The sequence below is a fragment of the Hylobates moloch genome, unplaced genomic scaffold (assembly GCF_009828535.3).
Source record: "Hylobates moloch isolate HMO894 unplaced genomic scaffold, HMol_V3 SCAFFOLD_21, whole genome shotgun sequence".
NCBI lineage: Eukaryota > Metazoa > Chordata > Mammalia > Primates > Hylobatidae > Hylobates > Hylobates moloch.
Window position 1 is genome coordinate 14,218,824 of NW_026652296.1, and position 11,892 is coordinate 14,230,715.

Here is an 11,892-nt window from a genome sequence, read left to right on the forward strand (position 1 = left end):
CAAGTGGCGCCTCCCTAAATCATGACAATCCAAAGTCTCCTAGCACTCCCAGATATCCCCGTCAGGGGAACAAATCCTTCCCCCTACCCAGCTGGTAACTCCTGGGCTAAAAATCACCAGCCCCAGGCCGGGCTCTGCCACTCATGCCTGTAATCCCAGCACTTTTGGAGGCTGAAGCAGGCAGATTGCTTGAGCTCAGGAGTTCCAGACTAGCCTGGGCAACACGGTGAGACCCCATCTCTGCAAAAAATACAAAAAGTAGCCAGGCTGAATGGCAGGTGCCTGGGCAACAGAGCCAGATCCTGTCTCAACACAAAAACAAAATCACCAGCCCCAGGTGGTTTGCTGGGTGAGAGCTAGCAGATTTGCAAGGAACAGAGAGTTCCCAACTCACCCGAACTGTTCACCAGCATAGAAAAATAGACATGGCCACTCAATTTATAGCTAGCAAAACCCTGACCCCAAAACCAGATAAGGAGAGCAAGGGAAGAGAAAGCTGTGATTCAATCTCCTGTAAAAAGAAATGCACATAGCAAGATGAAACCATGATTGAATGAAAAGAACAATATATACATAATCAGGTAGATTTTATACTAGGAGTTTTAAAAAGGAAACTATCAATATAGTTTTATATTTAAACAGATTAAAGAACAGACCATATAATTACCTTAATGTAACCCACACTGATAAAATTAAACCAATGTTGCAAGTAAATGCTTTGTATGCAAACAGTGATGCCCCAGCACACATACCTGCAGCACCTTGTCTTTGGTTTCTGTTTGCTTATTTTATGCATCAATTTATCTGTGTTAGCACACAGATATACAGTGTGTTATTTTTCAATGACTGGAGAATATTCCATTATAAATGGACAGTTGTTGGTTTATTTAAGCAGTCTCTCTGCCCAGTGGAAATATTGGTATTTCCAGACTTTGCGGTTACTCAACAATGACGCGTCACCTGAGCCTTGTCTATGCATCATTGATTACATCTAGAGAAATTCCTATAACTGAGATTCCTGGGTCAAAGAGCATGTGCATTTAAAATGTTGTTAGAGATGAGGAAATTGCCCTCTAAAGTGGTTCACCATTTTATAGCAGTATGGGGTGCGAGTCCTCAGGGAGACCTGGTGACTGAAAGAAATGGGAGTATTATAGGGGGTATGGGGAAGGAGAGGGAGCACAGAACCCAGCCAGGTCTGTAAGGGGCAGCTTTTGCTGGAAAAGACACTTGCAAATGACACATTCTTGTAAACTTTGCTTATCATCAAAATCAAAAAACATTTTACATGCAAGAGGGTGATTTTAGAGCTTTTTGGGAAATAAATATGATTTGGGTTGTAAAAATTCCCCAGAAGGCCCAAAAACATCCTATTTAAGTAAAATGCCAGAAAAGTGATCAGTATGAATTGTAGGCAGGAGAGGTGACAAACTGGTGGCCCACTAGCTGAGGCTAGCTCACAGGGGGCTTGATACACACAGTCTTAGAAATTTGGAAGAGCTACCAACAGATGCTCCCGTGAGCTTTCTTTCTCACAGAAATCCAGGGATGCCCCCAACAAGAGGTATCTGGAGGCCAACTCTGGGTTGAGATTGTTTGGCTGAGGGAAGGAGCAGGCAGGGGAAGTGTTTTAAAGCCCTGGTTCTCAGTGTACAGTCCTTAGATCAGCAGCACCAGGGGAACATGTCAGGAATGCAGATTCTTGGGTCCCACCCCAGACCTGCTGAATTAGCAATTCTGGGTGAGGTGGGGCCAGCCATGTGGGCTTTAACAGGCCCTCCAAGTGCTTTTCTGCACTCTCACATTGGAGAAGGAGTGTTCTAGGTACATCACCCCAGCCCATCCCTGAGCAAACCACAGTGTGGCCCTTGAATGTCACTAACCCTGGCAATGTTCTCTCCACCTCTCTCTCGATCTGGTTCTCTTCTTACCTGCTTGTGTCTGTTTCTGCCTGTGCATGTATCTTTCTGACTGCCTTTTTCTCTCTGTCTCTCTAACTCTCTCTTCTCACTTGTCCCTGTTGTTCTCTGCTACTCTGCCAATCTCTATGGATGTCTTTGTCTCTCTGTCTCTATGTCTTTGTGTCCCTCTTTCCAACTGCCTCTCTCTCTCTCTCTTGCTGTGGTCGCTCTGTGTTGGTCTCTCTCCGGGTCTCTCCCGCCTTTTCCTGGCCCAGGCCATCCGCCTGAGAGTGCACCCCCTGTATCTGATGATTCCGGGCACAGTCGGCTGCTCCTTTGCCTTCATGCTTCCGGTCTCAACGCCCCCCAACTCCATCGCCTTCGCCTCTGGACACTTGCTGGTTAAAGACATGGTGAGTCTAGGCATTTCCCAGCAGAGGCCCTGGGATGTGAGTGGGCAGCAAGGGGGCGGGCAAGGCCTCTATGCAGGACTCCTGCACCCTGACCCCACTCCCCAGTCTCTGAATAGGTCTTTCTGAGTGGGACCAGGAACATACATTTAGCAGAGACTCTGGGATGATTCTTGCACTTAGGCAATCTCAGGAAACACTGCCTTAGTGACTACTTTCCAAAATTTGCTCCAGAGGCAAGGAACTTCCCCCTCCCTCTGGACCCCACTTCGTGCCCAGGATCTTTAGGGGACAGAAGCAGCAGACACACCCTAGGACTCAGGGTGGGCCTCAGTGCTCAGCCAGCTGGGAAGGAGACAGAAGCTGAGGATTGTAGCAGTGGGAGGACCCCACCAGCTTTCAGCAGGGCCCAGCCATTGGCACTATGTTCCCTCCCCCAGAAGGTCCCTGCTGAACCAGCTCCTCCCTTCCGGCTCGTGACTCCTGCAGCCTTTTCCCTCTCCACTGGCTTTGCAAATAACTCTTCCAAAGCTGTCAAAGCCAAGAAGGGCGACCTGCTTAACCAATAGCGTTGCAGGCCCTCCAGACACAAGACCCCTGCAGGACACATGGGGAGTGAGAGCCAGAGTGAGAGCGAGGCAGAAAGGGAGACACAGAGCAAACAGAGAAGAGAGGAGACAAAGAGACGCTCATTAATTTGTTCATTCATTGCAGCACTATTTACTGAGTGCATTCTATGTTCCAGCCACTGGGGGCACTGCAGAGCGGGAGAGACACTGATCTGCCTCCAAGGAGGGTGCTTTCTATTGGTGGAGACAGGCGTCAACAAGTTCAGCAGATTTTCTTAAATTATGTAAATTTCAATATTGCTAGGTGCTCAGAAGGAAATAAAACGTGAGGAAGTGTAAGAGGACGGGGGAGAGGGGTGGCAGGGAAGCCCTCTCCAGGAAGGTGACATGGGAGCTGATCATGGGAAGCAGCCAGCCTCACAAAGAAAAAGGAGAAGAGCAGTCCCAACGGACGGCGCAGCAGGTGCAAAGGCTTGGAAGTGAGGAATAGCAGCGAGTGCTCCAGAAATTCAGGGCCAGGAGGTTGGGGTGGCTGCAGTGGAGTTGGAGAAGGATGAGGTTGGAGACACGAGGTCGGGGAACAGCGGGGACAGGACAGATTTGGAATCTTATTCAAACCACAGTGGGGGCCCTCAGTAAGCAGGGCAATGATGTGATTTCACATCTGTCTGTAGAAGATCATTTTGGCTGCTGGCTGGAGTGAATCGTTAGGGTGGGAGGGACAAGTGTGGAAGCAGGGAGGCTACTTAGAGAAAAAGACTGAGAGGGCAGCATGCAAACAGCACAGATTTGGAGAAAAAAGACAGCCAGAGAAATGGAGTCCCCAAGAGGTAGAGACTTGGAAGAGATGTGGAGGGGTACAAGGGGCACCCCCGGTCAGCCAGTCCCAGGCAGGAATGGGCCACCTGCAGGTTTGCTCCTGAGAGTAATGAGTTAGGTGTTAATGAAGTAGCTAACATGGGACCAGCAGGAATTTGGGGCCCTGGCAAAGGGAGACCCAATCCTCCCCCAGTTTCCCCAGTGTGTCCGCCAGGCTCCCTCTAATCCTCCGAAGGTGCCAGGGCTTCCACCTCTGTGCCCTTAGAAGAGAGGCAGGACAGCACATGTAATATGTCCCCCACCCGTCCGTGGTAATATTTATTTAACACCTTTACTAAATCAGCTTGACATTAAAAAAAAAAAAAACTTAAATAAGAATATTCCAGAAGAAATGTTTCCAGTGCATCCATCAATGGAAAACCGGTATTATTAATATATGCCATGGCCAGTAAACCTAAAAATAAATGCCAAGCGGCAAAAACAAAAGAATTAAGCTCTCCCTGATAGTAGCTGCCTGGAGAAGGTTCTGGGCCTCTCCTTGTTAAAAGGGCAACTGACAGGAGCAGAGAAGTGCTGAAGCCATGGTGGCCCCATGAACCCCAAAAATCTGCGACAGGTCTCAGTAAATTTAGGAAGTTTATTTTGCCTAAGTTAAGGACGCACGCCCGTGACACAGCTTCAGGAGGTCCTGACGACATGCGCCCAAGGTGGGTGGAGCACAGCTTGATTTTATACATTTTAGGGAGGCATGAGACATCAATCAACATATGTAAGATGAACATTGGTTTGGTCTGGAAAGGCAGGACAATTCAAAGAGGGGAGGGGGCTACCAGGTCATAGGTATATAAGAGACAAATAGTTGCATTATTTTGAGTCTCAAATGACCCTTTCCAAAGAAGGCAATCAGTTATGCATTCATCTCAGTGAACAGAGGGATGACTGAATAGAATGGAAGGCAGGTTGGCCCTAAGTAGTTCCCAGTTGGACTTTTCTCTTTAGCTTAGTGATTTGGGGGCCCCAAGATTTATTTCCTATCGCATCCCTAAGGGAGACTTTCTCTGGGAGGAATAGACAGAAAGAGAATTAGAAAGGAAGTAACTGTCTCACCATGTGATTCAGGCTGGGCTATGTGAAGGTGGGGCAGCCGGGAGACCCAGGTGGGAAAACAGGGATTTTCAGCCCAAGGTGGACTGAATGGTCCAAGAGGCCAGCCAGGGTGGGGAGCAGATGGGCACATTCTCCACTGACAGAAGAAAATGCTTCCCAATGGACAAGGGTAGTCTTGACTAGGACTACCTGACTGGACTGGACCTGAAGTGTGTGTGTGTCTCTATATATGTGTACATATGTGTGTTTGTACATGCATGCGTGTGTGTGTGCATGCGTGTGTGTATATGTGTGTGAGATGGGGGTGTTTAGTGACCAGACAAGATTATTTTCAAGTTAGGTGACCTTGGACAAGTCAACTTCTCTAGGTCTCATTTTTCTATAAAATGGGGATTAATAAGAATAACCTTTGTAAGGTTGCTTTCTGGGTTAAACAGCATAACCCTGTAACAACTGCATAGCACACAATGCCTGGAACCTAGAGGCCATCAATGAATGGGGACACTTGTAGCTCTTTGAGTGACAGCCTAGGGTAGTGTAAAGATTGAAGGGTCCCAGGCATTGACCGACCTGGGTCTGTGTCCTGGCTCCATCACTTCCTGGCTGTGCGATCTTGGGTGATTGACTGCCTGTCTCTGAGTCTGAATGTTTCCATCTGTATGGTGGGTCAGGCGCTGACCCTTCCCTCTGTCTGGGCTCTATTTCAGGTGCGGACAGGCCTCCTGATGAACCTGATGGGTGTCCTGCTGCTCAGTTTGGCTATGAATACCTGGGCACAGACCATCTTCCAGCTGGGCACCTTCCCAGACTGGGCTGATATGTACTCGGTCAATGTCACAGCATTGCCACCCACCTTGGCCAATGACACATTTCAGACCCTCTGAGTCCCCCTGGAGGACTCCCTTGAGGCTGAACCCTCTCAAAGGGCTGTCGCCATCACCTGCTGCTAGGACACTACAAAACAATCAAATAATTCTTTTTCTGTAATCCAAGATGCAGCAAGCAAGGGTGACCTCCAGTGGTCCACTCAGGTCCATGAGCCATTATCTAGGACACTTTCTCTCTCTTTCATGCAGTTCGAAGCCCAGATATCTCTCAGATCTGCTGCCTGAGAAATAAGCTCCTTTATCAGTGAGCTGTTTTATCGTTAGGATGCAAGAGAGCCCAGTTTCATCAACAGTGAACAAATCTGGCATGGTGTTTGTCTCGTACAGTTGGGATAGGAGGCCATTCATTCCCATGCGCACAGCTAACATTATCCCCCAGTGATTACTTTCGGTTATACTGGAGAGACCACCTTGTCTTTAAAGATCACTTTCCTGGGCTGCAGTGTTCCAACCCAGTTGTTCCAGCTGTTCACAACCAGTGTGTGATTTTGCTTAGTTGGTGCCCATTCTGCACCAGTTGTTTTACCCCTGCCGATAACCAGCAGTCAGATATTCTTTTTTAATCCTTAGAGACAGGGAAAGGGACAGATAGCTTTCCAAGGACACGAGACTGTGCAAAGCCTCTTTGCTGTTTCTCTGGGCTCCTGAGCATACCAGGGGAAGTTCTAGAAACCGCAGCTGACATCTCGACCCAAGAGATTTAGGATTCTCCTGTTTCATCTGGGTCAGTTTGGCCATAATTCTGGGGTCAGGCCAGGCCTGGGTCCTGCCCTCCCATGGGGTGATTCATGACCCCTCCAGCCAGGACCCTCCTACATGTGGCCCCCAAAGGCCTCTGTGGCTGCAAGGTGGTCAGTTGCTCCTTGTCCCAGCAGGTGGCCTTGATCTCTCCATGCCCCACCTTAAGTGGTAAGCATGTTTAATTATCAAAGGCCCCATTTGTCAGGGGTGAGAGAAAAGTCAAAAGATAAATTGGGGCCTTGTAAAAGGCCAGGGTAAAATGTCTCAGGCAAGCAAAAGACTGTCCCCTTCTACATATGGGTAAAACTGAGATGCCCCCGTGAGCCTGAGGCTGGAAGTGGTGTCTGCCCCTCAAGGGTTAATCCCTCTTTGTTCCAAGCAGAAGCATTCTGGCATACCAGTGAAGAGAGCAGGCCCTCAGGAAGTGTCCGCTGAATGGAACGGCCCAGTGTTAGCCCAGTATGGGAAAAGACACCAGCCCAGGGGCCCTGAACCGTCACACTTCCCTTTCCTAAGCCTCTGAGGGTGGAGATTCCCCTGGGAGCGCTTGGCCAGCTGGGAAGGCAGCACCCAGCTGCACTCGTTGTTGATACAGCATAAGTGAATCATGGGCATTTCCCTGAGAGCAGTGGGAGAGGCCCTCTGAGTGGGAGGTTGAGCTCCACCTCCTTTCCAAGCGAGCACTCAGTGTTGAATCACAGTTACAACCCACTGGGGCTGGTGGGAGGTGCGTTGTATGGGACTGGAAGCAAGAGGTCCATTCAAAGAGAAACTCATGGGATTTGTAACCAGATGAATCATGATTTCAAAGACTTCTGATCAAAAATACCGTGAAATAAAGAAAGTTAATCAACATTGGACCTGGAGATGATTTGCCTTTCTGAACATAAGAGAGCTTCAAAGCCCCAAATTCCTGGGCTGGGGATTCCACAGAGTTGACCTCTCTGATTTTCTACTGCTCTTCCCTCCCCTCTCCAGCCACACACTCAAACTCTCCTGCCTCAGGGCTTTTGCATGTGCTGTTCCCTCTGCCTACAACACTCTGCTCCCAAATATGTGTCTGGTTCCCCGACTCACTTTATTCAAGTCCCTGCTCAGGTGTCACCTTCCCTGAGAGGCTTCCCGACCTCCTGTCTAAAATATCACCCTCATTACTCTCCACCCCCTTACTCTGCTATATTTTCTCCTTAATAGTTAGGACACTGTATAACTTATCTTCCTATTATCTTCTTCTCCCTATAGAATATAAATTTATGAAAATACAAATGGTATTTTTTTTACTGCTGTAACTCCAGTTCCTAGAACAATTTCCAGCACATAGCAAGTGTACAGTAAATATTTGCTGCTTGAATCTACACCAGAATTAACAAGAAAGCCATCTCTCTCTCTGATCTGGGGTCTGTTTTGTTCATTACTTTGTTCACTCCTTCTTCCATTTATTCATTCAATAAACATTTATTGGGAACCTGTCATGTTCTGGTTCATCGTCCCACCCACATGGAACTTACGCGCTGGCAGGGGAGACAGGCAATAGGAAGATAAACAAATAAGTCATGTGTCATGATGCCGGCTAAGAAGAAAATGACCAAGATGTTAAACTGACTCAGAGGCTACTTTAGCCAGGGTGGACGGGGAGGACTTCTCTGAGGAGGTGGCATTAGATTGAGACCTGAAGGAGTCAGCCAGATGCTCATGGCAGTGTGGGAGGAAGGGAGAAGGTGGGAGCGATGGGGAGTCTCTGGAGAGAACGTTCCAGGCAGGGGGACTGCAAGTGCAGAGGTTCAAATGAGCAGATTGCTTCACTTAGCTGGGTGCTCTGAGCTGGAACCTTGTGGCACTTGGAAATCTAGAGTCTGCCTCTTCTGGCTGGTTACCAGGTCTCTCTGCAACTTTCCTGAGAAGGCATCCTAGCTTGCTCTGACCGGATGTTACTCAGTCCTTGAAGCCTGAAGGGCTTTGCCACTCCTAGTGAAAAAGATCTGCGGGCAGAAGGCGGCAGCACCATTATGGTACGCTCATGGCAGCATGCGAACAAGGAGATGGCAGGGCTGGTACAGAGTCATTGGAATACAACAAGGGCTCATGTCCAGAAGATATGAGGAGCACCCCAACTCAGAAAAGACAAGACAAACAAAACAAACAAAACCCTGTTTTTGTTATCTATGGCTGCATAACAAACCATCCTCAAACTTAGAACTTTGAAACAGCAATTTCTCGGCTCACGTTTCTGCGTTTGGACAGAGCTCTGCGGGGATGGCATTGTCTCTGCCCCATGAGCTGGGAGTTTTGCTAGGGCTGGAGGGTCTGCAGTGGCCGCTGACACTTCAGGGTCTCTCTTCACGTGGCTTCTCCAGGAGTCTATCCTGGACCTCTTTACATGATAGTGGCCTTCAAGAGCGACAAAAACCGAAGCTAAAAGGCCTCTAAGGGAAGGATGTGGAAGTCAATTCTGCCAAATTCTATTGGTCAAAGCAGCCCACAGGACTGGCCTGGTTCAAAGGGAAGGAAATAGACTCCAGCCCTTGATGGTAGGGGCAGCATCCACCAGGGAGGGGAGGGACAGTGGGCTGCCATGTTTGGAAGCCATTTACCATAGCCCCCAAGAGAAAAGTGGACAAAACGTGTGAAATGTCATCCTGAAAAAAGATATCTACATGGCTCACAGGATTATGAAGAGATACCCAAACCTACATGTTTATAATTTGCAGGGAAATGCAAATTAAAATAAATTCAACAACATGCCAATCGGACTGGGAAAAATAAGAAAAGTGGACAATAAGTCCTGGTAGGATATAAGGAAGCAGAAATCATGTCAGCCCAGCCAACAACTTGGCAGTAATTAGAGGTATTCATTATCTGCATTTCCTATGACCCATAAAACTACCTCATGGGTCCTAAGGAGACAATGTCAAAGGATATTTGTGCCACTGTTGTTTGAGGCCACCTAGGTGACCATCACCAGGGGAGTACTGAAGTAAAATATAAAGGAAATACACTAAGGAAAACACAGGAACACATAGAAATGATGAACTACAGGTACACAGAGTGACAGATTACACACAGACATATTCCAATATGAGTGTCAAACAGATATAGAGTCAAGTAGGTGGAGAAATGGAGGTGGTGATGATAGTTGTAAAAAGGAGATGAAATAAAAGTCACTAAACAAGGAGTTCAATAAGCCTCATTGGAATCCTGGCTCCATCTCTAACATGCTGTGTGACCTGGAGCAAATCTCTTTTTTTTTTTTTTGAGACTGTATCTTGCTCTATAGCCCAGGCTGGAGCATGGGGTGCAATTACAGCTCACTGTAACCTTGAACTCCTGGGCTCAAGTGATCCTCTCACCTTAGCCTACTGAGTAAAAAGGACTACAGGTGTGCACCACTATACCTGGCTTATTTTCTTATTTTTTTGCAGAGACAGGGTCTTGCTATGTTGCCTGAGCTGGTCTCAAACTCCTGGCCTCAAGCAGTCCTCCTGCTTTCGCCTCCCAAAGCACTGGGATTATAGGCACGAGCCACTGCACCTGGCCTACTACTTTGGATTTTGATTTTTTCATCTGAGAAATGAGAGCACATAGATGGGGTCTCAAGAGGAAATAGCACGCAAACTAGCTAATTTGTAGAGAGTTTAGTAAAAGGTCAAGTTACAAGGTGAACAGAGAGTAGGGAGACCGCAGGAAAAGTGTGGGACCCCAGTGCTGAGAAATCAGGGAGTGAGGAGTGGAGGAGCACCTCCCAGCCCAAGGCCTCAAGGGAGCAAGCTTCCTGACGGGATCTGGGTCCAGGGACACAGCTGGCTCTTGGTGACTGCAAGAAGGGGTGGGCTCTTCCTCTCCTCCATCCCTCAGCTCTCCTGCTGGGGAGTCAGGGCTCCCTGGAGAAACCAACAAACAGGGTGTGCATGCGTGTGTGTGTGTGTGTGTGTGTGTGTGTGTGTGTGTGTGTCTTCTCAAGAGACAAGGAGAAAGATTTCTTTTAGGAATTGGCTCACACCATTGTGGAGGCTTAGCGGGTCCAAAAATCTGATGGTGAGACCAGTAGGCTGGAAAGCCAAGAAAGTGCTGCAGTTGGAACCTGAAGGCTGTCTGCAGCAGAGCGTCCTCTTGCTCAGGGAGGGTCAGTCTGTTGCAATATTCAGGCCTCCCACTGATGGAGGAGACCCACTCACATTCTGGAGGGTGATCCACCCTACTTGAAACCCACTTATTCAAATGTTAATCTCATCTCAAAACATACTCACAGAAACATCAAGAGTGATGCATAACTAAATCTCTGGGCACCATGGCCCAGCCAAGTTGACACATGAAATTTTGTGTGTTTCACAAACAGGAGCCAGAATGCAAGGCGGGCTTTGATGCAGCCCGTCCAGGTCCACCTCCAGGGTGCAGGGCAGGGAGGAGGAGCATGGGGAGGGGTCTGGAGAAACAAGCTTTGAGAAGAGTAAGGCACAAAGGGTTGACACATCAGAGCTTGCAGTCTGGTGCCAGCCTTCAGCCAGGTTTTATTTGTCCTCTCCCCAGTGAGTTTGGTTTTTTTATGTTTATTTTTTTTGAGACAGGGTCTCGCTTTGTGGCCCAGGCTGGAGTGCACTGGCTTGGTGTGATCTCAGCTCACTGCAACCTCCATGTCCCAGGCTCAGGTGATCCTCCCACCTCAGCCTCTGGAGTAGCTGGAAGTGCACACCATCACGTCCACCTATTTTTTCTATTTTTAGTAGAGACGGGGTTTCTCCATGTTGCCTAGGCCTCAAGTAATCCCCCTGCCTCGGCCTCCCAAAGTGCTGAGATTACAAGCGTGAGCCACCGTGCCCGACCCCTGATGAATTTTAAATTATTATTTGTTAGTCATTAAAATTCAGGAGATTTCACATAAAAATCTGGATTTCTGCTTCTCTTAGAAAGGAAAATACCAGATCTAGCAATACGAGACCCTCATTGGCATCTGGCAACAATTGTTTTGGAGCTGAGTAGTTTGTGGAGGAAATCATAAGTTGGAATGTAAACATTCATTAGCCTCAGTCCCCACCACTCTTTAATGACTTACACTGGCTCTCCTCTGTCAACTCTGTCACTTCCCTGGCTTGTGAAAGCATTTGAATCTATGACACTTGAATTGCATGATCTGGGAGGTCCATTTCAGCATTAGCGGTCACGGGTTCTAATGGCCTAGAGCAGCCCTGCCCAGTGACCTTTCTGTAATGATGGAAATGGTCTATAGCTGCCCTGTGCAACACGGTAGCCACTTGCTATGTGTGGCTATTGAACATTTGTAATGTGGCTAGTTCAAATTGAGATTTGTCATAAGTAGAAAATTGTAACATGAGAAAATAAATGTAAAATATCCTGTCAATTTTTTATATTATTTACATGTTAAAAGGATATTTGTGATATGTTACATTGACTAAAATATTTTATTAAAATAGATTTCTGTTTTTAAAAATTCAATTTTTTAAAT

General features: G+C 47.7%; 1 protein-coding gene across 1 annotated transcript in view; it reads left to right on the forward strand.

Moving 5' to 3' along the window:
• SLC13A3 (solute carrier family 13 member 3) overlaps positions 1–7,899 on the forward strand; it is a 94,542-nt gene extending 86,643 nt beyond the window's left edge. Inside the window, exons 12-13 of the mRNA XM_032142190.2 lie at positions 2,177–2,314; positions 5,514–7,899. Coding sequence (XP_031998081.2) covers positions 2,177–2,314; positions 5,514–5,690 — 315 coding nt within the window. The 3' untranslated portion in view covers positions 5,691–7,899. The remainder of the gene's footprint in view (positions 1–2,176; positions 2,315–5,513) is intronic.
• The last annotated feature ends 3,993 nt before the right edge of the window (positions 7,900–11,892 follow it).